The following is a 27,295-nucleotide window of genomic DNA, read 5'->3' on the forward strand; positions in this document are numbered from 1 at the left end:
TGCTAAGATAAGATTTACTTGAGTAATATGACATATCCCCAGCTGAATTCATAGTTGTTCTACTCAAAGCTTTTGCATTGTAACATAACAGCATGTCTGTAACATATATGCTGCGACTGGTTTTGCAACAGTACCTTTGAGGGACTTACATGCACTCTTTAGGTACAAAGGTGTACCTTTTGAAAAGGTACCGCCACAGTGACAGCTTTTGTACCTTTTTTTCTGAGAGTGTATATAGTATAACTGAATATCAACTACAGTACAGTAAAATCTGTTTTAAAATATATATGTGTTTAGAAATGGGACTTTTGTTTCGTTCTTTTTTTAAATCATCTTGAAGGTCACTTTGTTCAAACCACATCCTTTCTGCTGCTTGTTCACCTATTTGAATTTCCTCTATTATATTATCTTTTCAAACCGCCATGTTCCATGCAATGGTAGAAATGTGTCAAATGGTCATTGTTGTTATTGTTAACTAAAAATAAAACTTAATTTTCCATTAATTGTAATGAAGTTGAAATAAAATAATGAAATAAAATATAGTTATTAGATGAAAAACAAATGTAAAAAACTTCAAATGAATAATGTTGCCTTGGTAATGCTAACTGAAATAAAATAAATAAATAAGTTGAAGTACTGAAATTACTAAAAAATAAAATATTTTTTAAAACTGAAATATAAAAAAACTAATAAAAATGACAAATTCACATAATAACAATACAAAAACAAGCTAATATTAAAATAAAACTGAAAAAATAAAATAAAAGCCAATTCAAAAGATTATGGTGTTAGCTAATATATGTGCAGCAATGGAAATAGTTGTTTTTTTCCACATTAATATTGTTCAACTGATATCAGTTATTGTTCATCAGCTTTGAATGTGCCATCCAATCAGAATTTAGGGTCAGAACTAAGTATTTTATATTAATTTGAGTCTTTCACAGTAATAAATAATCTTGGTCTTGTTGAATTACACTCACCTAAAGGATTATTAGGAACACCTGTTCAATTTCTCATTAATGCAATTATCTAATCAACCAATCACATGGCAGTTGCTTCAATACATTTAGGGGTGTGGTCCTGGTCAAGACAATCTCCTGAACTCCAAACTGAATGTCAGAATGGGAAAGAAAGGTGATTTAAGCAATTTTGAGCGTTGCATGGTTGTTGGTGCCAGACGGGCCGGTCTGAGTATTTCACAATCTGCTCAGTTACTGGGATTTTCACGCACAACCATTTCTAGGGTTTACAAAGAATGGTGTGAAAAGGGAAAAACATCCAGTATGCGGCAGTCCTGTGGGCGAAAATGCCTTGTTGATGCTAGAGGTCAGAGGAGAATGGGCCGACTGATTCAAGCTGATAGAAGAGCAACTTTGACTGAAATAACCACTCGTTACAACCGAGGTATGCAGCAAACCATTTGTGAAGCCACAACACGCACAACCGGCGGATGGGCTACAACAGCGGAAGACCCCACCGGGTACCACTCATCTCCACTACAAATAGGAAAAAAAGGCTACAATTTGCACGAGCTCACCAAAATTGGACAGTTGAAGACTGGAAAAATGTTGCCTGGTCTGATGAGTCTCGATTTCTGTTGAGACATTCAGATGGTAGAGTCAGAATTTGGCGTAAACAGAATGAGAACATGGCTCCATCATGCCTTGTTACCACTGTGCAGGCTGGTGGTGGTGGTGTAATGGTATGGGGGATGTTTTCTTGGCACACTTTAGGCCCCTTAGTGCCAATTGGGCATCGTTTAAATGCCACGGCCTACCTGAGCATTGTTTCTGACCATGTCCATCCCTTTATGACCACCATGTACCCATCCTCTGATGGCTACTTCCAGCAGGATAATGCACCATGTCACAAAGCTCAAATCATTTCAAATTGGTTTCTTGAACATGACAATGAGTTCACTGTACTAAAATGGCCCCCACAGTCACCAGATCTCAACCCAATAGAGCATCTTTGGGATGTGGTGGAACGGGAGCTTCGTGCCCTGGATGTGCATCCCACAAATCTCCATCAACTGCAAGATGCTATCCTATCAATATGGGCCAACATTTCTAAAGAATGCTTTCAGCACCTTGTTGAATCAATGCCACGTAGAATTAAGGCAGTTCTGAAGGCGAAAGGGGGTCAAACACAGTATTAGTATGGTGTTCCTAATAATCCTTTAGGTGAGTGTATCTCATTGATCAAGTTCCAAATAAAAAGAGGAAATATTCCAATGAGATAAAAAGCCTTTTACATTTTTTAAGTATTTAATTCACTGATCATCCAAAAATAGATACCACATTTAAGTACATACATTTTTGGCTGTTTAAGACAGTATTGGCTATGACTTGATAACAAATGCTACACTAAGACGCACTTCTTCGCTCCTCAAATACATAAAACATTAACCTTTAGTATATAGTATAGAGTTTCTTGAGTAAAGAAAACAAAATAGAAAACACTATTAAACAACCTGTTTGTTTTTTTACCCTTGCATTGCAAACAAGCAGAGACGGCCCAAACTGTGTGCAGCACTTTGAGTTATGAGGTTTTACAGACAGTTTGAGGATCCAATGGAGTTACGAGGTTTAGTCACAAGCTCTTTTTAATACTTTTCATGGGATTTGCAAAACCCACACACAGACGTAAAGGGTGAAAAAAATGAATGATTTATGGAACAAAATTGTGTTGAATAAATAACTCACAGTGCTTGTAAGCCATAGTTGTAATGTGCAATTAGAAACCAGATTAGCCCTCATATAATTTAAATTCCAACATATCAGCCTTGTGTCAGACAGGACACCTTCACAAGTGACACCGTAACCTTGAGCTCAGGAATGACTGTGAGAGAAAAATAAAGATAAAGAAACAATTCGAGCTGGGGATTAAGTTAATCAGTCACAGAGCAGAACGAGGTCTGAGAAGTGAAGTATACAGTCAAAATTGCAAGTGTTCACCTAACCTTATAAACAGAAACAAATGTTTTGAAGCAAGGAGCAGCCAAAACATCTTGTCTGGAGCAAAAAGGGCTTGCATAATGTCAAAATAATGTTTCTGCTCTTTTCTCTAGCAATAGTCTTGCTGTTCTGTTCAATTACTAGATATCTGCACTGCATCACTGATCCCTTAGGTGAACGCGGTGAAGTCATTTATCATGCTATCCAAAGAAAGACCGTACAATAAATGTGCATTTAATAGTTTCCACAAAAGCCCTGGCAAGCTTTTTGCACTGCCACATATGATTTGAACTTTACAACCAACATTCATCATGTTTTAGCAACACAGCCATGGTTATTCATGGTGAGAGCCAATCGGTAGCTGAGTCACCCATCATGCAACGCTGGCGTGTTAATACTTTGTAATTAAACAGCCAACACATTTTTTGCAGACCCAGCAAAAAGGGACTGAAGATGGGATCGTTCCAGTTCATGTTTTCTGAACCAATTTCATGCACAATTTGCTCTGTGCTGGATGAGAGCAGTGTGTGAGTGTGAATCGCTGGCCTGTCTTTCTGACACAGAAGAAGATCCAGTCTGCTTTAAAATGCCGTTTCACTCTATGATGCTGCTCTCTACGGACTGCCAATCTGATGGAGTGGAGAAAAGAACTCTGAATCATGGTAAAAGACACACTAACCTAGTTTGAAATGTTTGGTCATTTAAAGGAATTGATCACCCAAAAAATAACATTTCTGTCATCATCTACTCCCCCTCCATTTTCTAACAAAAATGTAAAGGGTGTTTGGGGGTAGTTACTAGGGCGTTGCTATGTGGTTACTGAGGTATTTGAATGTTTTTTTAATCACACAGTTGTTATGTTATGCTATTCTGGTCAGCATAGTCTCAGGTCCCTCCTTAAAGAAACACGCTGACTTTTTGGGACTTATTCATTGTATCCCCCAGAGTTAGATAAGTCCATACATACCCTTTTCATCTCCGTGCGTGCCGTAACTCTGTCTGACGCACCCACCGCTAGCCTAGCTTAGCACAAAGACTGGAGGTAAATGGCTCCAGCTAGCATACTGCTCCCAATAAGTGACAAAATAACGGCAACATTTTCCTATTTACATGTTGTGATTTGTATAGTCACAGCATGTACGAATAACAAGGTCACATGAGACACAGACATCTTCTAACCATATACATACTGGGAACTATATTCTCAGAAGGCGAAGCACTGCTACTTAGGTGGAGTGATTTACTCCAACTCTGAGCGAACTCTCTGCTCCTCACCACGGGGTTTCTCAAGTTCTGCGAGCAAATCACTCCGCCCAAGTAGCAGTGCTACGCCTTCTGAGAATATAGTTCCCAAAAAGGCGGCGTGTTCCTTTAAGTGCGAGTCTATGGGATTATTTTCATCAGTTATTTTGTCCACATTGTGAATATCTTAAGTCTGATCATTCAGAAAAACAATAGAACATTTCTAGCAAGTCTATTATGCTCACCAAAACTAACTCCATTTATTTAATCAAAGATCCAGTAGAACATTAATATTGCAAAATATTAAAATAAATGTTTTCAATATTAATATATTTATGTACTCCTGTGCTGGCCAAGCTGAATTTTTAGCAGCCATTACTCCAGTGTCACATGATCCTTCAGAAGTCATTCCAATATTTAGATTTGGTGCTCAAGTAACATTTCTTATTTTTTATCAAATTTGAAAACACTTGCTTAGTAATTAACTGTAACTTTTGTACATCCTTGTTAAATAAAAGTATAATTTTTATAATTAATTATTTTTATAATAAACCCAATAATAATAGTGGTTTATTTGTGTTAACAAGCAGCACTAATTTGAAGTGTACTAATGTACTTGTGTACTTATGTATCGAGGTGTACTTTACAATGTAAAGTGTTCTTAATAAGCTCTCACTTGTTTTTATAGTGTGCTCATAAATACACGTGCGAGTGTATGTGTTTCAGCTGCTTGTCCTGCTTGAGTGTGTAGACAAGAGGGAGGGTGTGCATTTGGCCTCTGTGCCTCTCTGGCGCTGAGGTTAAATCTCCTCTCTTCTCTCCTCTCCAGTTCAGCAGCTGCAGCAACACAGTAGGGAAGCCCACAAGCAATCTGCTCCAAACACACCCTAAAATCCCAGCACTACGTATTATCGAGCACACACACTGGGCCATGAAATGAGCTTCCTCCACAGAGCCCACCCTTCATTTACTGCCTGTTTTATTTATTTATCTCCTAAAGCAGAACAACTATTTCCTATAACACTGCGCTGAAATCTGAACAACTGCAGAATGAACTCTTCTGAGACTCCGATTTAATGTGCAAGGTGGTCATTTCCGACATGCACAGCATTTGACAGTCTATTTCAGATTATCTGCAAAGAGATAACCACAACAGCACGAAGACATGCTAAAATGTACTAACGCACACACACACACACATACACCAAGAGTGATTGAAAGGGCAAACAAACTTGTATCATTTAAAAAACACAGGGACGGGGGAATAGAGGAAGACAAACCAACAATTAGGAGAGTTGAGCACAGTTGCCAAGTCATTCCCCTTGAAATCCCCCTTTAATCTATCACAGGAGGTGGGTTGTCGTTGCGAGGTGTTGTCATGGCAGGTAATGAATTACAGACCCTCCCTGTTTAAAAAGACCTCACCTTGCAATGTGTTTGTGGTTAGTAGCATGTGGGGATGATTTGGACGACAGAAAGGGGCCAAATGAGGATATCAGTTGGGTCACAGATCTCTAGTTTCACACATTTTTTGTACCATCCACTGCTTCAGGGGATTAAAACGCAACTGTCTGTGTAAAAAGCTTCATTACATTTTTACCAGAGATCTTGGTCAGGTTTCTTCAAGGATCTGTGGAACTGTGTCCAAGCGAGAGTTCATCCAAAAATAAAAATGTACAGGTTTGGAAAAACATAAGGGTAAGAGTATGATAGAATTAGAATTTTGAGGGTAAACTATCCCTTTGGTGGTTACGGTCCTGCTTTTGAGTCTGCTTAGGAAACACAACCGATAAAACGACATTGATTTGTCTGATTGGGTGTAGAAGACAGTTTTAATCACACCACACTCAGGTCTGGTCGGCCAGATCCATTCAGATTTTCCAATTACTTTTAATTAGTTCCTTTCAATAGTTTGGTTAAAAAAAATAATAAAAAAAACATCTTGTTCCTTAAGAGTAAATCCTGAATAAGGACCAAGAAAGAGAGTTATGTTCCACTTATGTTTACAAGCCTCTGAAACACTGAAAAATTAGGTTGACAGTCTCAAAATCTGAATCTCTGGAGTGATTCAGGTGCAGTTGCGGTTGTGTTTGTAAGCGGTTTAACGTCAGCATCAGCGCAGCACACTCTTGACAGTGTTTGGCTTGATTCTGCACGATAATCCATTTTCACAGTCACGCTTCACTGTGTCGGGGAACCATTTGGTGTGGCATTATAAATATACGCACAATCCCTCTCTTTTTCGAACTGCTTTTGCTCCTCACTAATGGAAAACCACTCCATGCAGGTGAAGGGATCTGGTGAGCACAGAGCGAAGTACAAATGAAGAAAAAGTGAGAATAAGAGAGTTTGTTCACAAATAGGCCTCATCCTGATGACAACAGCATCCTCTAAAGGTCAGAATGGTTACTTCAGTTGATAAGGCAGAGGGGGGGCAGAGGGTGATACACTCACTTTGTATATACTGTACGTCCTCATTGGAATGGAATGGCTGCCTATAAAAAAACGTACTTTAACAATGACATTGGTAGTTATCAAAAGTTAGTTTTTGCAAGAGGATAGGTGTTAGAAATACCTTTAAAAAAATGACTGCCACATTGGCCAACGCAATTCAAACAAAGACTTGTTGTATTTAATGAGTGCACATTTATTGCTTAAGATCTTAGATGCAAACTTGGGGATTTGATTTTAACTTAGCGCTAAATTTGCGCTACAGACATCATGCCTCAAATTGTGTGCAGTGTTGAGGAGATCAGATTTATTTTTGTCTAGCAGATACGATTAAATGGGCAAAAAAATGATTGTAGATTTCAACTGATGGAGCGTCAGAATATCACAGGGACTTGGAATGGGGCTCTTCTGAATTAAGGTCTTTTCAAACCAAGGCTGATAATTATAACTAGCGATGCATCACTTCTTCAGTACACAAAGGAAGATATTTTGAAAAATGCTTTGTTTGTCCATACAATGAAAGCCAATGGGGCCCAATGTTGTTTTGGTCCCCATTGACTTTCAATGTAAGAACACAAACAGTTCTTCAAAATATCTGTTTTTCGCGTGTTGAAGAGACGTTATTTTTGCCTAGCATACGATTAAATGGGCAAAATAAATAAATAAATCCTGTAGATTTCAACTGAAGGAGCATCAGAATGTCATAGGGACTTGAAATTACTACAAAAATATTTAATAATCGATATTAGTGATGCAACAATATTATTATTTATAACGACGCAGACGAATGATATTGTTGGAATCACTCTCAGAGCGATTTTTCCAGCTGGTAAACAATAAAAACATAACTAATTTAGTTATTGTTATAGATACCCTTCTTAGTGTGAATGGTAAGCAAACACCAAGAGTACTCTAGCAACCACATTGCAACATAGTAAAGATCACTCAGAAAACTTAAACCACTAGAAACCACTTAGCAACACCCTGGTAACCAGTAACCACACACAACATCCTGTCATTATGGCAGCAACTTTTGCATGATTATGATTAAGCTATGATTATGATTCTGTGAACAATCCTTTTGTTGATTTGTTTGAATCCTTTTACAAAAATAAAACATGATAAAATGCTTAGACCCACGTATGGTGTGTCTAATATAAGGGGTTTTAAATCAAATTTAAGCCCAATTTAAAGTAAACTGTGGCCACAGGCCAATGTTTTCATATATTGTATAGTTTACAGGTTGTCCAATGTATATTATAAGCTGGTGTAAACTACATTTCTTAATTAAGCCTAGAGAAACAAGATTCATTAAGGTACAAGGGACACAACATGATTTCTAAAATAACATAGCAGCTTGGAGGCAATAATTAAATAAAACAATCATTAAACACAACCTCATTAACGGAGAGTTGTGACTTCATATCATAATAATGAGAACGTCCTTGAGTAAGTACATGTATAGCACCAATGTTTGTCCATCACCTGCACCGAGGTCACAGTAACACTCATCAGCATTTACAGGTAACGTCAAAGGTTAATGCAAAGCCGCTCAACTAATTAACTAACAGTTTGACTTCCCTGCCTCGCCTTTGTTCGGCTACAGACAGTTCTCCTCTCACCTCATGCCAAGATAATTTTGCCTGCCATGCACCTATTGAATGCGTAAATGGGTTCTCTTATGTGGAACAGATTGCTCGGTCTTGGCGATAATGGACATGGGTTTTAAGTTATCTGCAGATATTTCTTTTTATGTTATCATAATTGCTTAGCGTCACCAGGGGAGGCATGGTACCTTTGCAGAACCTTGATGGAAGTGAAGCAAGGTCACACTGACAAATGAGTGTGTCAGCAACCGCTGGACTCCACATCACTTTCACATCCTGTGGTGTGTATGACTTACATGTTTAGCTCAGGTTGTTTCTTTATATGTCACTTCTTAACACGTTGTCCAAGCTCTCATGCGGTGAACTTTTACCATGAGATTTGATCTCACACAAGACATCTGTGGAAATAAAAAGGGTTAGAATGAGGTAATTATGAAAAGTTGTAATTTTATGTGTCAAATGACCTTTCGAGAAGTGCTTAAGGCATTTTTACTTTACGTTGATATAATTTTTAATGTATAATATTATCTTTAAAAATCTATAAAAATTCATTTTTAATAAACCATTCAAAAGTTAATTAATACTTTTATTCAGCAAGGACATATTGATCAAAAGTGGAAGAAAGTAGAGTTTTTACGATGTTACAAAAGATTTACATATCAAATAAATGCTGTTCTTTTGAACTTTCTACTCAAAGAATCCTGATTTTTTTTTTAAATAAAAAATTATAATAATAATGATTTCTGTATGATCATGTGACACTGAAGACTGGAGTAATGATGCTGAAAATTCAGCTTTGCCATGACAGGAATAAATTGTATTTTAAAATGTATTAAGATGCAAAACTGTTATTTTGAATTGCAATAATATTTCACAATATTTCAGTTTTTTCTGTAGTTTTGTTCAAATAAGTAGCTTGCCAATTCTTAAATGATTTAAAACACATTATAAAATAACCACTTTACCAACACTGTAAAATTGCACTGTCAAGTAACAAAAATGTGCTTCATGAGGAAACATCTGAATTCACTGGTTTTATTCAAGTGGGGAAAATGGAATATGACTGACTGACAACCTGACAATCTTAGGTTATAGTGAAAATATTAAGTGTTAGATCAAGTAGAAATAGTCATTTTTTTCAGTGCAACAACTACAATTACATTTAAATCTACAAATAAAATGGCTTGTCTTTTTTTAACTCAGGCAGTGTGCACTTCAAATAGGTATTGCATCAGCAATTTGAATCTAGCAGCTCTGTGTTGAAAAAAAAATATCACGTAAAAAATGAGCACTACTGTTCTTTATATTATTTTGATAAAACCATATTAAGAGATTTTATCTAAAATAAAATATGCAAATTTGCAAACATACTGAAATAATCATCCGTATAATTCAGCCTTACAGTCAAACTGAACGCTGTTTCTAGAATTCATCCTGTACTCACGTATGCATGTATTTGTGTGTGTGTGCGCGTGTGCTGTCATGTGTCTAAATGTTCCTCGGGGCTTTATCTAGTGTCACCAGGCATCAGACAGACTAGGCCGTCTCTGAGCCATGCATTCGCCCACATACACCCTGATTAGGCTTCCCCCATCTCCCAAATGTGCATACTGACAGAAGGAATTGGACAAGGTCACTGAATGTTACCATGACAACCAGACACGCAAGCTGCAAGGCTTCAAAGAAATCTCCTCCCATCCTCTTGCATAAAAAGCTTAGCTGGTAAGCGTATGTGTAAGGCGAGATAGAAAAAATCATTTACAAGCCAATATTTAAAACCGTTTTCCCATTCAAAATTGTGGTGAACATTGTTTTAATGTTAAAGAAAGAGTTAAAATTTTCTTCTTCTTTCTTTTTTTTTTAATATAGACTGCTTTAAAGTGAATAAGATGAATGTATTCCCCTCTTTCTGAGTGTGTTTGCATTGTTGGCTACCAGTGAAGCATCAGATTAGAGCTGATGTCTGTGTCAGTCTGATGTGATAGATGGAGCCAATCTGGATTGAGCCTGTCACAGAGTTTGACTGATACAGCACCATCCACCACACACAAACCCAACATGTGTCACTCAAACTCAACAACCACTCAACGGAAAACATATTTTTTGCAAATAAAATAGACACTAGCCACGGCACACGTCAAAACAAATCGGGGCTAGTTGTCGCATGAGCTATATATGTCAGCAACTATAAGGATTTGAGTTCAGATTTAAAAGTTACATTTTAATACTTTTTGTGAAATCTGTCCTCCAAACTAAAATTCAAATAACATTTCCCCTATATCCGTTGACACTAGCATACATTTAGACAACATTCAACCATTTTTGCCTCCCATTGTCCACAACATGATTTTTCAAGTTGTTTGTGATTTACTGGATAATAGGGGTGTCAATATATCGTGTCACAATATATTGCAATACAAAAAGGCAACAATATGTATCGTGGATGGTGACAATCTGTATTGTGTATAGTTCACCCAAAATAAAAATTACTGTGTGAGAAAAAAGTTTTGTTTTAGTGTCAGTACTGCATTAAACTACTATATATAATGTTGAATATAATGTATATGGGGGAATATTTGTGTGTCCTGATAATGCCAAATGTCTTACGTTACCAGTAAAAAGTGGCCTACATTATTTTAAATATATCTAGTCAGTGACAGAGTGCAGGCATATTCGTCTAAAAATAATTCTGTATTTTCAGCTTCAGAATAATGAATATTTTTATTCTGGTGTCACCATTGTCTTGTGCATTGGGTTACCAACACCAAGTCAAAGCCTATTCATTTACACCCTCAATGAAACACCAAATTTAGCATTTTAATCAACAGTACATTTTTTGTTAACCTTTTACCATATGTCTTGGAGTACAATATCATATCGTGAGTTCAGTATCGTGATATGTATCGAATCGTGTGAAGAGGGTATCAATACAGGATAAGGATTAGAGAGAAAAGTTTTTTTTTTTTTTTTTTTAAATCACTCACAATTACAATAAAATATTTTAGAGCATGGCTTAACTAGAAAAATGTATATTTAGTATATTTAGGATCAGGAAAAAAGGGGATTTAAAAAAAAAGTGAATTATTAGAAATATAGTGATTTTCAATTATTTTGGTTATATTAATGCTTGGTTTGTCATATTTTAAATAATAACATTTTAAATAGTCATCTTGAGGCTCCCCAGTGGGCCCAGACCCCTAGTTGAGAACCACTGCTTTAAAGGGTTAGTTCACCCAAAAATGAAAATTCTGTCAGTAATTACTCACCCTCATGTTGTTCCATCCCCGTAAGACTTTCGTTCATCTTCGGAACACATATTAAGATATTTTTGATGAAATCTGAGAGCTGGCTCACTCCTCCATAGGCTTCTATAGTTATTGAAACTTGCCATTCCAGAAAAGTTAGTAAAGACATTGTTAAAATAGTCCAAGTGACTACAGTGGCTCAACCATAAGTTTATCAAGCGACGAGAACATTTTTTTTTGTGCACAAAAAACGCATCACACACGACCAGCGTCGGCCAATAGTGAGCCTATGTTTTTTTGTGCACAAAAAGTATTCTCGTCGCTTGATAAACTTATGGTTGAGCTACTGTAGTTACTTCAGTTTCAAAAATGAGCATTTTTAGGCCTCAAAATGCCATTGTTGTGTAAATGAACAGCCAAAACACATAAAAAGTTTTCGTGTAAACAACCCCTTATGATTCAAAATACTTAGCTTTTGTCACACAAGTGTTCACGGTTTCGCTGCGAGTTTTCCAACAGAGCTGTTTAGGGACCGACTGGGTTTGATCCCTCCAACGCATCCCTGAAGCCCAAGTGGATTTCAGATATAGTTTAAGCTTTAATGAGCCTGAGCCTGAGCTGCGTTCCCTCCCATCCTGCTGCTGAAAAGCATGCTCCATTATTTAAAGCCATTACTTCACGTCTGAAGCACTCGTATTAATGAATACTGGTCTGGAAAGACAGTCGAGAGTTAGATCCAACAAAATGAGCTATTAAAGCCAACCCGACTCGCCAAAGCTTCAATAAGTCATTTGAAACACAGTCTGGTGATAGATATTAACACTATAACATCTGCCACTGAAATGCAAAATGGCATGCATTGGAATATACTTAAAGTAGGCATGTTTCAAATGGATTTTATAAAGCACAGCACAGTTCCCTTGTGTTAAGGTCATTAGTTGCTGTATGAAAGGGTGATTCATGCAGGAAGGCTCAAATCTCTCTTTAGCTTCAGAGTTACCACATTAAATGGATGGATTACACTAGGCACTGGATTACACAAGCAAAGCAGCAGAATACCATAAAACATACAACCAAACAAAACTAGAGCAATAAAACATTACAGGGTTCAACAATGAGGATGGCCTGGGGTGAGAGAGTTTCATCTAGAGCTCTATTGCAACTGAAAATTTTATGTTAGCTGATCCTTAACATGCATTTTTATGCTTGCAAACTTAAATTTAACATAGACGAGGGTTTGTCAAAAAAGCAACAATTACTTGTTGTGGTAGTATTGAAAGCATGGTTGACTACAAACCAATCAGTATAGCATTGTTTTCCAGCTAAATTAATTCATGGAGTTACATTACAGCTGTATAATTTGCAGCTTGCTACCAATTGTCTTTTTATTTATATAAAAAAATTATAGAATTATATTCTTTTAAATTATAATTTTTGAAAAGAAAGGGGTAGTACAATAGTTAAGTGTAGTAAAGACATAAGTGTAGTAAAGAAAATGTAACATTTAAAAAAATAAAATACAAAAAGATATTATAGCCATAATTATTAACATAATATATACATATTATTGTCATGTATTCTCTCCATCTTCAATAGCCCAGTCATCTAATCAGAAAATACATTTCCCAGCATTCCTATTCCTACTGTCCATCATCTGCACTCACTCGGCCATCACCCGCACCCGTTTCCCATCAGCACTCCAATCTGCACCAGGATAAGACCACATACCTCACAGTGGCTGCATCCGAAATCGCATACTTCCCTACTATATAGTAGACAAAAAACAGTATGTGACAAAAGAAGCATTTCCGAATTCACAGTACTCATAACAGAGTAGGCAAAAAGTACCCGGATTACCTACTTCTTCCGGGGAGATTCTGAAGTGTGCGTATGATGGACACTTTACTATCCCATGAGGCCACAAGAGGATTGGTGAATGGAGGTGAAGCAACGCAACTGACGCTGGAAGGTCACATGATAAGGTTAACATGGCGAATGTAGTACGTCCGGATTACATTCATACTACACACATTCATGCTATATAGAACATACTTTTTTAGCAGAATATTATTCAGAATAAGTACCTACTCAAGAGAGTATGCGATTTCGGACACAGCCAGTCACTCTTGGTCTGGTCTCAACTATGGACAGCAGACTGCCGTACTTACCTTTTGGATCTCCCAATACTCCAGCCATCTCCTGTTAGCTATTCTTTGGAAAATCTGCTTGCTTTAAAATTCAACACTGTCAATAAATACCCAGTTTGGTTGTAACCTTATATCTGTCTCCAAGTCTGGTGTTTATTCAGACCCCGACAATTATAGTGTATGTATAATTATTAAAATATATAAATATTATTTCTATATAAATATATGGCTAAAATTTTAAATTGATCATACACTTGTGAGTCAGTGAAAGTGTTAGCAGAGAAAGAAAGTAAAAATGAACTATTGTCCCAATTGGCCAGAAGAAAGAAAAATCTTTATTGCTTAGCCTTGCATTGGTGATCAAATTAGTTTACATCTCCATTATTTTTTGTGATGACCCCACAAATAGCTTAAAGGGGGATTTCAGAGGTGGAAGTCATGTGACCTCATCATTAACCTCAGTGCAGTAACTACACCACTCTGCTGCCAAAAACACCCACATTATATAAATGACAACCATAATTACTTTACGGATGAGCTATTAAAACTTCTTTGAGGATTTCACAGACAAGCTCAACAGGGCTTATTTATTAGTTCATTTACCACCTTATTGGTGCAGCCATTGGTGAACTACAGGTGAACTTATCAGTTGTCTTTCCAGTGGCATCAATTACTTCATCCATTATCCCTGGAACAGCAGGCAAAATCCAATTTTAAACCCAATCAAGACAGTCATTAAACAGCTATTAGTGACCAGAACTGAGATCTCAGCAACAATCTAATCGGTCAGATCTTTCCCGATATGACCCAAGCAATGACCTCACCAGTGACCCCTTAGAAAACTCTACAGGTCCCCTCACCAGTGACCTTGTCATTTGCCTCACTGATGGTTCCATGTAGGCTACAGCCTTATTGATAACCTTATTGTCAAGTTTGTGTCTTTCTCAGTTGCATCACACTGTGAATCGAATTGCATGTCAGATCATTATACAAGTATATTTGTGATCCTTACCTGAAATTTCAGAGAATCTAGGTTTAATTCCACGTAATAGCTGCCTGTTCAGGTGAATCCGTGCAAACGCAGATGGTCATATGTTGAGCATTAGTGTGGCTGCCTGGCATCCCAGATTGCTGTGGGAATAGTGCCATCATGAGGACTTCCTAATCAATGTATGCACAGATGGCTAGTAAATAATGACAGCTTAACTGTCTACGTTTTATACCTATTATCTAGGCCTATTACCAGGGACAATGTATTGTGTGCGGTCATTATGGCAAAATAATTTAGAAAAATAATTTTGTTTCTAACCAAATAAATAATTAAAAAATATATATGTATATTAAATATTTTATTAGTTATTATCTTGCTAATAACTAAAGAAAATTAGCCTACTAGGCCTACTGAAAATCATTAATTGTTATTAGCTTATTTAGCATGGCCTACCTTCTGAATGAAATTTCCATAACAATGTAAGAAACAATCACCCTAGCAAAAAGACAAATCCAATCCAGTAATATTATCCAAGTTACATTTTCTATGGACTAGTTCTATCACATTTATCTCTTTTGTGCTCTTTGAAGGCCTATCTCGGGTCTTTTCGTGGTTCTTACGTTACGACGACCGATGTTTTACTTTTCTTACATTAAAAGGGGTCACATAAATCAATAGCCATCTATCAAAATGTTTATGATCACCACAGAATTAATAAGGAAGTCAACCCAAATGCATTATTTATAAACTAAAATCCATAACAAGAGTTGCTAGATGATGCCATCTTCACGTGCACGAGGAGTGATACGAGGGTAATTTAGCTGAGAAAGTAGCGCCTGAACAGTTGGATAACAAGCCCTCACGCGGTCTGATCAAGAGAGAGCAGTTTTTTGATTGTGCATTTTGAAAAATGTGGTATAACCAGTGAGTATAATGCAAAGTATATAAAAAAATAAAATATTAAAATATGTTTACTTTGCTATTGTGTCAATTTAAGCGTCTTTTCTAGTCGACCATGCAAACAACTGCAGAATAAAGACTTAAATGTGTGTACATTTTACACTATACATAACGCAGGAATCTACGACAGAATATTAGCCTTCAAACGTCCAAGTTTAATATATTTGTAATCATTATCCATAAAAAATCCAAAGTAAATTGGTTAAATTAGTTTGTTCCCAGACAGGAACAGAGTGTCGGCCCAGATCAGGGCCACATCTGGTAGGCTATAATGTGGATTCCACGCATACCAGATGTGGGCCAGATCTGGGCTAACACTAGTTGCTGTCTGGGTTTGGGAAGGGCTTATATTGAAACTATTTGTTTGATGCCATTTGATAGAATTAATGGCTGATGGTGTTTGTACTATATAGATAGACTTGCATATAAAATGTTGTCATTTTATCAGTCGCTTGTGACATTCAAATAGCATAATAAACCTAAGAGCATATGGTGTCTGAAAGACCATAAAAAGTAAAATAATGAATGAGTTAATAAATAGTAATGACTCTCAATTACATTGAGAACTTTCTTAAACTTAATTCGTAAAAAATAAATAAATAATATTATAAAATTTTAATGCGTAGCGGCCATACTGTATATAGTCAACTATGCAGGCTAGTTAACGGAAGGATGGGAGGCCACTCAAATAGGCCACTGTTTTCTATCTTCGGCCACAAGATGGCAGTAAATGCATGATTATAAGCAAGCTGACTTGAAATCTTGACCTGGATGTCAATCCCTATATATATTTTCATTATCAAATCATAGAATTCACAAGGTTGTAGGTCATGATGGTCATGTGACCACCATTTAAATCCAGGATTAACAGGACAAATCCAAGATTAACAGGACAAATTTAAAGGATTTGAATAGCCTATATGTTTCATTACAGATAAAGTGCTTCAAAACAATTTCCACAAATATATCTCTATCTGTCTTAGGGGTTTGTCTACTCCGCCCCCTTTTAAAAAATAGAAAGTGTCTGCTCTGCACTCAGCCCTGATGCTGAGGGTCTGCTGATGGCTTGTGTAATGAGAGGGAAATGAGAGTGATTCATGTGAAGAGGTCAGTATTGAGTTGAACCCTGGATGCCCATTTTCCCCACTGACTTCCCATGTGAACGGCAAAGCCTCAGAGCTGCTTCTTATAATAACACACACACTCACACACAAAAAAACACATGACCACACACCCCTCACCACGGCCCCCACCACATCCTGCATCCTGCTGAAACCCGACTGCTCCTGTCAGGAAGTAGCTCACTAATAAGCAGAAAAGGTCCCGTGGATGAGGGTTGAGTCTCTCTAGGGTAGAGGAGGGAGGCTATTGTGTATCTACGGAACTCACTGTATCATCACTCTGTAATCATGATGAGTTTGTTTCCGCTGGTCTGAGATTAATGCTCAACTCTGCAGTAACTCTTCTGCTACATCAGGGCTTTGACTGATTCAGAGAGCATACATGGCCATGTGTCATTTCAAATTCTCATTATATACGTAATACTATATTGGATAAAACATAAATTTTTACATTTAAGAAATCATTGATTATCATGACACTGAATGAATAAAAGGTTTGCACCCCTAACATTTTAAATAGGGCCAGGACCAATACAATTTTAATAAGTGGCTGAAAAACTATAAAAATGTACGTAATTTTGTGGATGGGCCAAGGTAATACCATACATAACAGGTAAACTGCGTAACAGTTTGCCCTTATTGTCATTCAGAAGCACACTATCTTACTCATTCAGGTGTGTATAGAAGCGATTTTATCATGATGTCCCAACACAAACACGTTCTGTATCAGGGCTGAATGTGCTGAAGTCACACTCAAACAAAAAGGCACAATAATAGGCCCATTATGTCATGTGTAGCAGTGCAGTGGCGCAGGCTGGGGCGAGGACAGAGTGGGAGGGAGGGTGGAAACAAAAATGAGTGAGCGAGCATGTAAATGAGTGAGAGAGGGAGTGAGTGAGTGTGCTCAGACTGCACGCTGAGGGCTAGAGCTGCACATTCTGTGCTCTGTTCCGCTCACATTTCACATGACCTGAGAGGATGTTGAGCAATCAGCAGGCTCTGCAGAGGTACAGTATAAATATACATATTCACATTCATGAGATCAAAAGCGCATGTGGCACGAACACACAGAAAAATTAACATTTGGACACAAGCACATGCTAAAAAAAACCCCCAATAAATTAAAAATAACATCTGGACATTGCCTTGAATACACACCTTTCAATACTATTTTCCATGAGCACCAAACTTGGCGGCACTCCCAACTGAAGGCATCCTGTCTCACACACATATTGTGCTGAGTTTAAGAATCAGAACAAACCCCTAACTCCTCCTTCACTGTTTATGCTACAGATATGAAAGATGCTTCAAATTATGAGGAAAGATGTGCTATTATTTGTAATTGGATTTACGATTTCCCCATGGGTGGTGATAAAACACACACAAAACCCCCCACAAGTTACATTGCAGGAGGGACCTGAGACAGAATATCAGAGACTTGGAAGGCCTATTTTGAGTTTTGGCAGTAAGTAGCCATAGAAACCACCCAAAAGACCCTAGCAACACCCCAGCAACCACACAGAGGGCCCTAGCAACTGTCCCTAGCAATATATATATATATATATATATATATATATATAAATATATATATATATATATACACACACACACATACATACGCACACAATTAAAATGTTAAATAAAACAAAACAAAAATAAATAGAACATAAGAACATAAGAAATGGGACATGTTTATTGATGAATGTTAATTATTTTGAAACAATTAAAACAATTTTAAATAAAATTAACAAAAAATGTGCTATTGATTAGGGAAATATTTCAGGTGTTTTTATGATATAAAAAGTTCAAGGGTAATTTGAAATATCCAAAAATATCAAAATTAACTTGTTGACTCAGGAAAGCACAATATGTACAATGCACAATGTACAATATGTGTGTGTGTGTGTGTGTGTGTGTGTGTGTGTGTGTGTGTGTGTGTGTGTGTGTGTGTGTGTGTGTGTGTGTGTGTACTTGTACAACTATCTTTTGAGGACCAGTTTGAGTTTTAGACCATTGGAGTGAGGACAAAGAGAGTAAAATGAGGACATTTTGGCCGGTCCTAACTTTCTGAGACCCCTTTAAAGGCCTGTTTGAGGGTCAAGACTTGGTTTTAGGGATAAGGTTATAATAAGGTTAAGGGTAGATTTAGGGTCAGGGTTCGGGTTAGGCACTTAGTTGTGGGTAAGGTTAGGGTAAGCGGCTAGAGATTGCATTGTGTCAATGAATGTCCTCATAAAGATAGATGTACAAGAATGAGTGTGTGTGTGTGTGTGTGTGTGTGTGTGTGTGTGTGTGTGTGTGTGTGTGTGTGGGTGGGTGTGTGTGTGTGTGTGTGTGTGTGTGCGTGTGTGCATCTATAAACAATTATTAATTAATACATTTACATAAAATCTAAAAAAAAAATGTCACCCCAATTTCAGCAAAGCAAAACACCAGTAAGGAGCATCTCCATTATCTGCATTCCATAGTCACTCTACAGTACTTTAAAAGAATCGCTCCATGATTACAGAATAGATTACATTGCCTGCAGCCCTTTTAAGTGATGTTTATGTCATATGTAATACATGCAAGCCTGTCTACAAAGCTGATATGTGCATATTACACAATAGTGTTTGTGCATGTGGAAATTTCTCCAGCAGGCCATGGGCTGTATTTCGGTTGACCACAAATAGAGAGACTTAACGCTTCTGGCACGGTCCCACACTGAAGAAGGAAATACAAATCATGACCTCACCCACCAGATATTCCCCAAAAGCCATACATTGACGCAGAGCATAACAATGTTGTTTTGGCTCTCAAAATGCCAGGACAAATGCTTTATACAGCAGCCCTTTGACAATAAACTGGAAAATTCAGTCATTTTTGTTAAAAATTCTGAGTTTAAAAACTCAATAAATCCTTTATTATGCATTATGCATTATACGTCAGAAAGTTGAATGAGTGCAGACAAAGGCTAGATCCCCAAACATGGAACTTGGGAGGAAGAACATCAAATAAAAAGGACACAACAGCATGACAGCGACAGGAAAATGTGTCATGTTTAAACAGTCAGGCATTGTGTAGCCTTAACCCATGGGACACAAACCCCAGCAGGGAGGACAGAGTCTTAGGCAATCCTGACTCAATGGGCCATGACAAAGATGGCTTTGTGTGCACACAGGACACTCACATATTGTGGGACACTACGGAAGGGTGCCTGCTGTACGCTGTTTGGTCCAAAGCAGAACTGAGGTGGCGTTCAGGTTACAGGGGACACGATGTAGAATAAAGCATCCCACCCAATCCAACCTAAAACTCCATCTTCTTGTCATCAGATACCGCCCCCACCTGTTCCCCCTGATCACACCCCTCCATCTCCCCCAACCAACTCCATTGCACATTTTCAACAATAGCTCCAATGATGGCCACCCTCCCTCTCTTTTTCTCTCTTCGCCGGAGGAACAGGGAAAATAATTTGTTTTCTCCAGAACAAACAGCTTCCTAAAGATAGTCCTTCAAAGGGAACACTCTGTGAAGAACGCACTGCGTGCTCTAATTGAGATAATAGCCAGACGAAGGGTACATGAAGTCTTACTGGTAATCTTTTATGTGGGAGGACCATGAAGCATTACAAAAAGGCAAATAAATACATCTTATGTTGGAAAACAGGAGCCTTGCTGCAGTAATAACAGTAGGTTCTTTTTTTGTAATTTGGAGCAATTTTCACTCAGAAATCAGTTTTACAAATAATTATAAAGAATCTGCAAGTAATGCATTGGATTAAAATGAAATTCTGAAGTAAAAATACTGAAATAGTATTTTCTTATAAAACAATCACCTTTGATTTATTTACAAAAACAAACTAATATATATTTTTTTTTTACACTGTACATGCTTAATTTCCTGTTGATCAGATTATTTCAGGTGTACATCATTCCCTTCAATCTGATTGAAAGGTGTGTACACAAGGCTTTTCAGTTGGATCAACAGATTATTTGTGTGCATGTAAACATAGCTAGTGATGGATAGGAAAGCAGTGAGTTTAGCATCTCTGTACTGCTCTGCAGATGGGTCTGTGATGCAAATATAGCAGACAGACATTACCAAATGACTCTTGTCTAATGATAGGTCACATGCTGAGTTGTCGCAATACTGTCATCATATTGCCCCAGTGATTGCAGTATTCTCACAACCCGAAATCATGACTGGAATGTCTTATTTAACACAATCAAAGGAACTTCGTCAAAGAATTTAAAAATGAGCTGGGAATTGCAGCTGATGTCAGCCGTTGCTTTGCAATCCAACAATAAATTATTCAGGTCAGCTACCTTTTTATGCACTTTCCTGTGCGATGTTTACAAAGTCTCAGCGGGTGATAAATGGATTGGGTAAGTCTCCATCGTGCTCTGGGAACTAGGAAGTCCAACACATCCATGAGGTCAAAGTTTGACGTACAGCACACAGTCGACCTTCTAGTGTAGGCTGCTCACTATGGGAAACACAAAGCTTCTTTATTAATAGCCTGGACCGGAATGTGTAAACATTGGCTCCTTCACACTGTGCGTACACACACACACACACACACACACACACACACACACACACACACACACACACACACACACACACACACACACACGTAAAGTACAGAATCCATGCCATAAAATCATCTGAATCCTTGAGAGGAAGATATATGATGAACATAACAAGAATAGTTTTGTTTTACTGATAAAACGACACGAAAAGAAGTACATCTGATGTCCCTGAGACCCTGTCCTGTATGTGTGCCTCTGATTTCTTGGACCAATCATATTAATTTCCTCTTGCCGTTGGGGGCAGGACATATTGAAAGTATTTTTTCTTGAACTTGCCAATAGCTTTTATACAACAGGTCAATAAACAAGAAGTTAACACTGCATAATTTTAATTTGCCATTTACTTTCTTTATTTTCACTCCACCAATGAAAATAGTTCCAACCTAGAATAAACTGTTGTGCATCTCCTAGGAACAGTAGTGGTGTTCTTGAATTAATCTGAGAGGTGTATTCAAATGACCAGTCGACCCATCAACTATCCTTTTAATGCACGTGTTTGTGTGAGAACACAACTAACTACAGCCGTAACTAACTACAGCCGGATCAACTACTGATCCGTGATTAGTTTAGTAAAGTGCACAACATGATATAACAAACTTGTCTTTAAATGTACACAGGGCAACAAGCTTCAGTTTTGTAGTGTGCACTTGCAAAAGCCGATATGCTATATCCTTTTTCCATCCTCCTCGCAAAGCATACTATTACACTGGTCATGTCCGCACAGGAAATCTAATCCCCTAAATGGACAGACATCCATAAAGATCCATTATCCTCAATGGGCCCAGCAGTCAATGAGACATCAGTGCATTTACTGGAGGCTCTTCAAGGTCACTGTGAGGAAAATAATCCTTCCTGGAAGCAGACCAGTGCTTTATTGACAAATTAGCCTTTGGGAAAATGATTAGGTGATAGAATGATTTCAAGTGCTCTCTAAAACCCATTCACAAGGACCCCTACAGTCACAATATCACACACAAGAATCCACTTGCATGGACTTTTTAGTGTATTCGCCTGTTTTTGTAACTGTAGACTTGCTTGTAGAAACTCAGCCTCTCAGAACTGAGCTAGCTAGCATGACACAACATGACATTTTTAGACGCAGGTTCTTATGTATAGCCCGGTCTCCATTTAAAGACAGGTTTCTTCCTGTGTTGAGCTACTGAAAAAAAGAAGTGGTACATATCAAAATTATTGTCCTTTTATTAAGTTAGCAATAGCCTTTAGATATCAGCACTCAAACTAATAGCATAATAATGCATTAAGATTAATATAATGCTATTTAAACTATATTTCAATAATGTAAGTTATGTCTAATCTAATCTGAGTCAAGGGAAATCACCATAAACAAGGTCAAACAAGTCTCTTAAAAAAAAAAAAAAAAAAAAACCTGCATCAGAAGATGTATTTCCCTGCATGGAATCAAACGCTATGTATACTGATTTAATCTGTATCTCTACACAAAGTCTTTCCTATGTCAGTTTCAACTTGAGTCACATGCAGAGGCAGTCTATGTGTGTTTGCGTGTTTGTGTGCGCATTCACCTTGTGACAGAAAAAGCCCTATGGGCGGTGTGCGTGTACTGTGAGTGTACTGTCTCAACTGAAAGCAAGAGTGTGTTGGCGAACACAGCAGTGCTACATTCTACACTAATATGACATTTCGAAGCCTTTAGTGCTCCACAGATTGTTCAAAGAGCGACAGCCAGGTCTGTGAATGCTTCAAGAATGACTCATTCATTTGGGCAATTCTGCACAAATCGCAAGCTGCCATCTTCAGGAAGGAAAGTACAATCTTAGAAACAAAACAAGGCAATAAATCAAAGCATGAGACTGTTGCATACTGCATCTGTGATTTGAATTTTCACTCGCTCGCTTATGAATGCAAACCCTGAGCCAAAAGAATCAACTAAGCTGCAGTTAAAGAGTAATTTTAGAGATTATCCAGGAAATAAAAGTCAATAAAATAGCCACAAATTGCTAAGGAGGTCAATAGGGTCGTGAAAAAGCCAAAGAGGAACCCAAAGGTATGATTATTCATCCACTATTATGACACTGCGATTCATGGAATGACTAATGTTTTCTGACAGGTTTAAACAGCAGCCCACATAAAACTCCTATGCAACTTTTTCCAGTGAATGTAACCACTAAAACTAAGCCAGCCAGATTTAGACATGTCAGACTTGATAGGGGAATACCAATCACTGTGAAGACTGCTTCTCTCTCAGACAAAAAAAAAAGCTTGTTCAGGCTTTGTTCATGAGAAGAAGGGAAACCCTGAATGTTTCTTTATACTTCCTTTTACTGACAACCACAGAAGCGACTGAAAAGGGCCGTGAAAAACAGAAAGAGATTTCCATTTTAGCCTGAGGTGCACTTCCTATGTACCTTGTGCTGTGTGAATCACTGTCTAAATTATCTCCTGGTATTGCTTCACTTTCCCACAAAAGCAAGCAAGTAAACAATTGTTCTCTTCTAAAACCTGGTGAGATTTCAAGAAATCATAAGTGTATATGTATATATATATATAAGGGGGAGGTGCCCTTCGCTTGAAATTGTGTTCCGGGAGGCACCACAATATGACCAAAAAGGCACTTTACTATTTGTGATTAAAGGGGCAGGGGCTCAGAACAGACGAGATAGCCTTCGTTGCTCTCATGCATCGATGTGCCTTGGGCGCCCAACACCCTGTGGTTTGATTCCCAGTATGTTAAATGAAAATTTAACCAATAATAATCTGTGCCATAGACATCCCTTACAAAAGCAAAAAACACTTCCTGCTGAAATCCTGCTGATAATTTTTACCCGCAAACCTCTGAAATCAGCTCTTTGATTCTCTACACTTTTGCTGTTAAGAGCCACACACCCGATCTAACTTCAGAGCGGCTCGGTGCTAACAGTGTCAACACCGATCTCACCTGACTCACATCCTGCAACTCCCATGCAATCACTTAAAAAGCACTTTTTCTCCCTCTTGTTACCTTTACCACATGACTGACCCTCCTTCATTCATCCAAGTTGGCTCATTTACGTGAGAGTGCGGAGAGGTGAGCATTGCACTGTTGGTCATCGTTGCACAGTGATTGCAGATCGTTACGGCATGGTTAAAGACGGGCCCGCTTTTATTGCAGTGAGAGACAGTGCTATTGCCTGGAATTGCATATGATCACATATTGTACAGTGATATCTGCCAGTTGTGTCATCAGACAGATTTAATGCACGCACACTTTCTCACTCAAAGCACTCGGAGGTCTTTTTAGTTTGACATACTGTACAGCAAGTCATTTGCAAGTACTTTTGGGCTTTTTAAAATGTCACATTGCAATTTGAAAGTAGGGCATTCCAGCACAGTTCACCGGATAATAGGGCCTTTTGCAATAAATTTTACAATTTACAAATGATTTGTCTCTCACCCTCAAGCTTTCCTTCACTTTTTTCTCCTTTGTCTTTTTCTTTCATTGTCGAATTCTATGACTACCATTACAAATCATTCGCCTAAGCCAGATATTGCCCTCCGTCAACAGTCAAGGTATTACTGTGACTCCCCTGAGCGGAAGCTTCTGAGATCCAAAGAACAGCCTCAGACTGTTGGTTGTGCAAGCCTTACCCCTCCCCTGTGCAGCTCCCAGGGGCTGGAGACACTGTAAGTACACAGCATTACCTCACCTCCGCTAGCCGCATGTCTCGCGTGTCTAGAAGAGCTTGACTTACAGGCATGAACTGAAAGAGAGAGAGAGAGAGAGAGAGAGAGAGGGAGGGTGATCGCACCTGAAAGGGAGAAGGGCAGGGTTACGCAATGGCCCTGGGATTGCTCAACCTTCTCACTGCCTACAGGAACTATGTCGACACATCAGGCTTGGAAAAACAAAGCACGGTTGATAGGTGACTATGGTGACCGGTACACGGACCTGCAATCAAATAGTCAAAACTCCGATGGGAACAAGTGATTGTTGTGGTTTTAAAGGATTCGTTCACCCATCGTGTCGTTATTCTTTATTCAATCAGAGATGTTTTTAAGAATTTCCTGGTCTCTGTTTTCCACAGAATTAATGGCGACTGGAGATTCCAGGCCAACATTATTATAGTTAACTAAAACCATTAAAAAAATAAAAAAAGAAAAAAATAGAAAAAGAAAAAAATAGAAAAAATAAAATAAAATAAAAAAAATAAAATAAAAAATAGTAAAAAAATATATAAAAATAAATAAATAAAAATAAAATAGTAATAATAATAATAATAATAATCAGATGAAAAACTGAAAACCTAAAAATTAAAAACGAAAATTAGAAATGACAAAAAAATTCAATGAAACATAAAAATGTTGACTTGGCAAATAACTTAAATAAAATAAGTTGAAGTTGAAGAACTAAAATTACTAAAACTAAAACTGAAATAAAAATAAATTAAAGCTAAACAGAAATATATATATTTTTAAAAATGAATACAAAAAAAATATATGTTGTGTTCCACATAGAAAAAATATATATATATTTTTTCTAAATATTTTTATCAAAAAACATGAAAGTAGATAAATGATGACAGAATTATAATTTTTGTGTGAACTATCCCTTTAAGAACTCCTCATGGATAACACCTATAAACTAATTAGCTGCTTTGTCATAGTGGTAAAAGGTGTTTAGTCAGCTGCAGGTCAGTCTTAGGTAAATGTGCTCTGGGTCAAAAGTTGAACGAGGCATTTGCCCCACGTTTGCTATGGACATACTAGACCTTCACATCCACCTCTGCTTATGTGTGTTGACAGCTCATTGTGAAACCACTCTGGTTGAAATGAGGAAATTACTAGGAAGACAATATCCTGGAAACAAAATTCCACACAGCACACATATTTCCACCATTAAAACAGTGTGCTATTTCCTCAGGATTTTCACAAACAATTTTTTAAATGTGAAATAATTGAGAGTGAACTTTTTTTTTACTATATCTTTCCCCTGCTAATGGCAAATAAATGCAGATCCTTTCATGTTTTGTTGATAGTCTCTGTCACAATCATTTTAATCTCACTGATATGATGATATTTGGATTGCATCATAAGGCATGCTCTGTTTTTTCCCCCAGCTGGAGCGCTGCACTGTAAAAAGTATGTCTTTGAGAGTGTGAACCTGTTCAGATGTCACACACATGCAATTTTGATGAGCTGCAATGGGAAAAGCAGAATCATTCAGTGAGTGACAGGGAGTGCAAGACAGAAAGTTGCAGAGAGAGCCGAGAACAGAAAGATTAGAAAGAAAGAGAGATGGAGAAAGACAGAACGGGAAAGAAAGACCTTCAGTATTATAAATACCACCATGAAGCGTTACAGAGAGTTTCATCAGAGACAGATACATTGTAGCCTGCTGCCACAACCCTAAGCTAACAAGCTGTCTTTGGACACTGCTGAGCCTCTGTTACATTTAGAGAAAGGATGATAAAAGCCTTCTGTAATACTATAATAGAGTTGAGAGGTGATGCAAAATAACATAAATCACAACAAGCATCTTAGCCAACAGGCACAGACTTGCATCAAGAAATGATTTATAAATGTGAAAAATGTAAAGACAATTGTGTCCATGGAGTCTCTTTTAAAGGAATAGTTCACCCAAAAATAATATTTCTGTCATCATTTGCTCACCCTGATGTCATTCCACAACCATTTGAGTTTCTTTTCTCTGTGGAACACAAAATGAGTTGAATGTCTTAAGCAGAGCTTTCAGGCCGATTTATGGCCGATTTAACCCTCCCGACATATGGAGAAAAAATCCAAGGCATCGGTTGGTTCCGATGTTCGGACGATATTATCTGGTAATGTAAGGCGTTTACAGATCAAATCTCCTCTCGTTCTTCAGATAAAGCCATTTCAAAAGTTCCTTCATTTCCTTCTCCTTGTAGACTTGTCTTTCATTGGCTACTGACATAATCATAGTCATAATCTTCCCGATTTAAAATCCTAAATATCAAACATGTTTGATATTGTTGGAGCTAATCTAGGCCGAACATCTGATCGATG

General features: G+C 37.6%; 1 protein-coding gene and 1 long non-coding RNA gene across 2 annotated transcripts in view; both read right to left on the reverse strand.

Annotated features, from left to right (window-relative positions):
- The window catches only part of LOC311074146 (purine nucleoside phosphorylase-like), a 66,122-nt gene extending 57,499 nt beyond the window's left edge, over positions 1-8,623 (reverse strand). The window contains exon 1 of the mRNA XM_084100510.1: positions 8,554-8,623. Within this exon, the coding sequence (XP_083956636.1) occupies positions 8,554-8,555 (2 nt within the window). The 5' untranslated portion in view covers positions 8,556-8,623. The remainder of the gene's footprint in view (positions 1-8,553) is intronic.
- Positions 8,624-13,019: 4,396 nt separating this feature from the next.
- LOC311074147 lies at positions 13,020-14,782 on the reverse strand. The gene is made up of 3 exons (XR_014604250.1): positions 14,662-14,782; positions 13,364-13,464; positions 13,020-13,267 (listed from the first exon to the last, which is right to left on the reverse strand). It is a non-coding gene; the product is annotated as an uncharacterized lncRNA (long non-coding RNA).
- Positions 14,783-27,295: the final 12,513 nt, after the last annotated feature.

The sequence above is a fragment of the Abramis brama genome (genome assembly GCF_963993115.1).
Source record: "Abramis brama genome assembly, chromosome: 23".
Lineage (NCBI taxonomy): Eukaryota > Metazoa > Chordata > Actinopteri > Cypriniformes > Leuciscidae > Abramis > Abramis brama.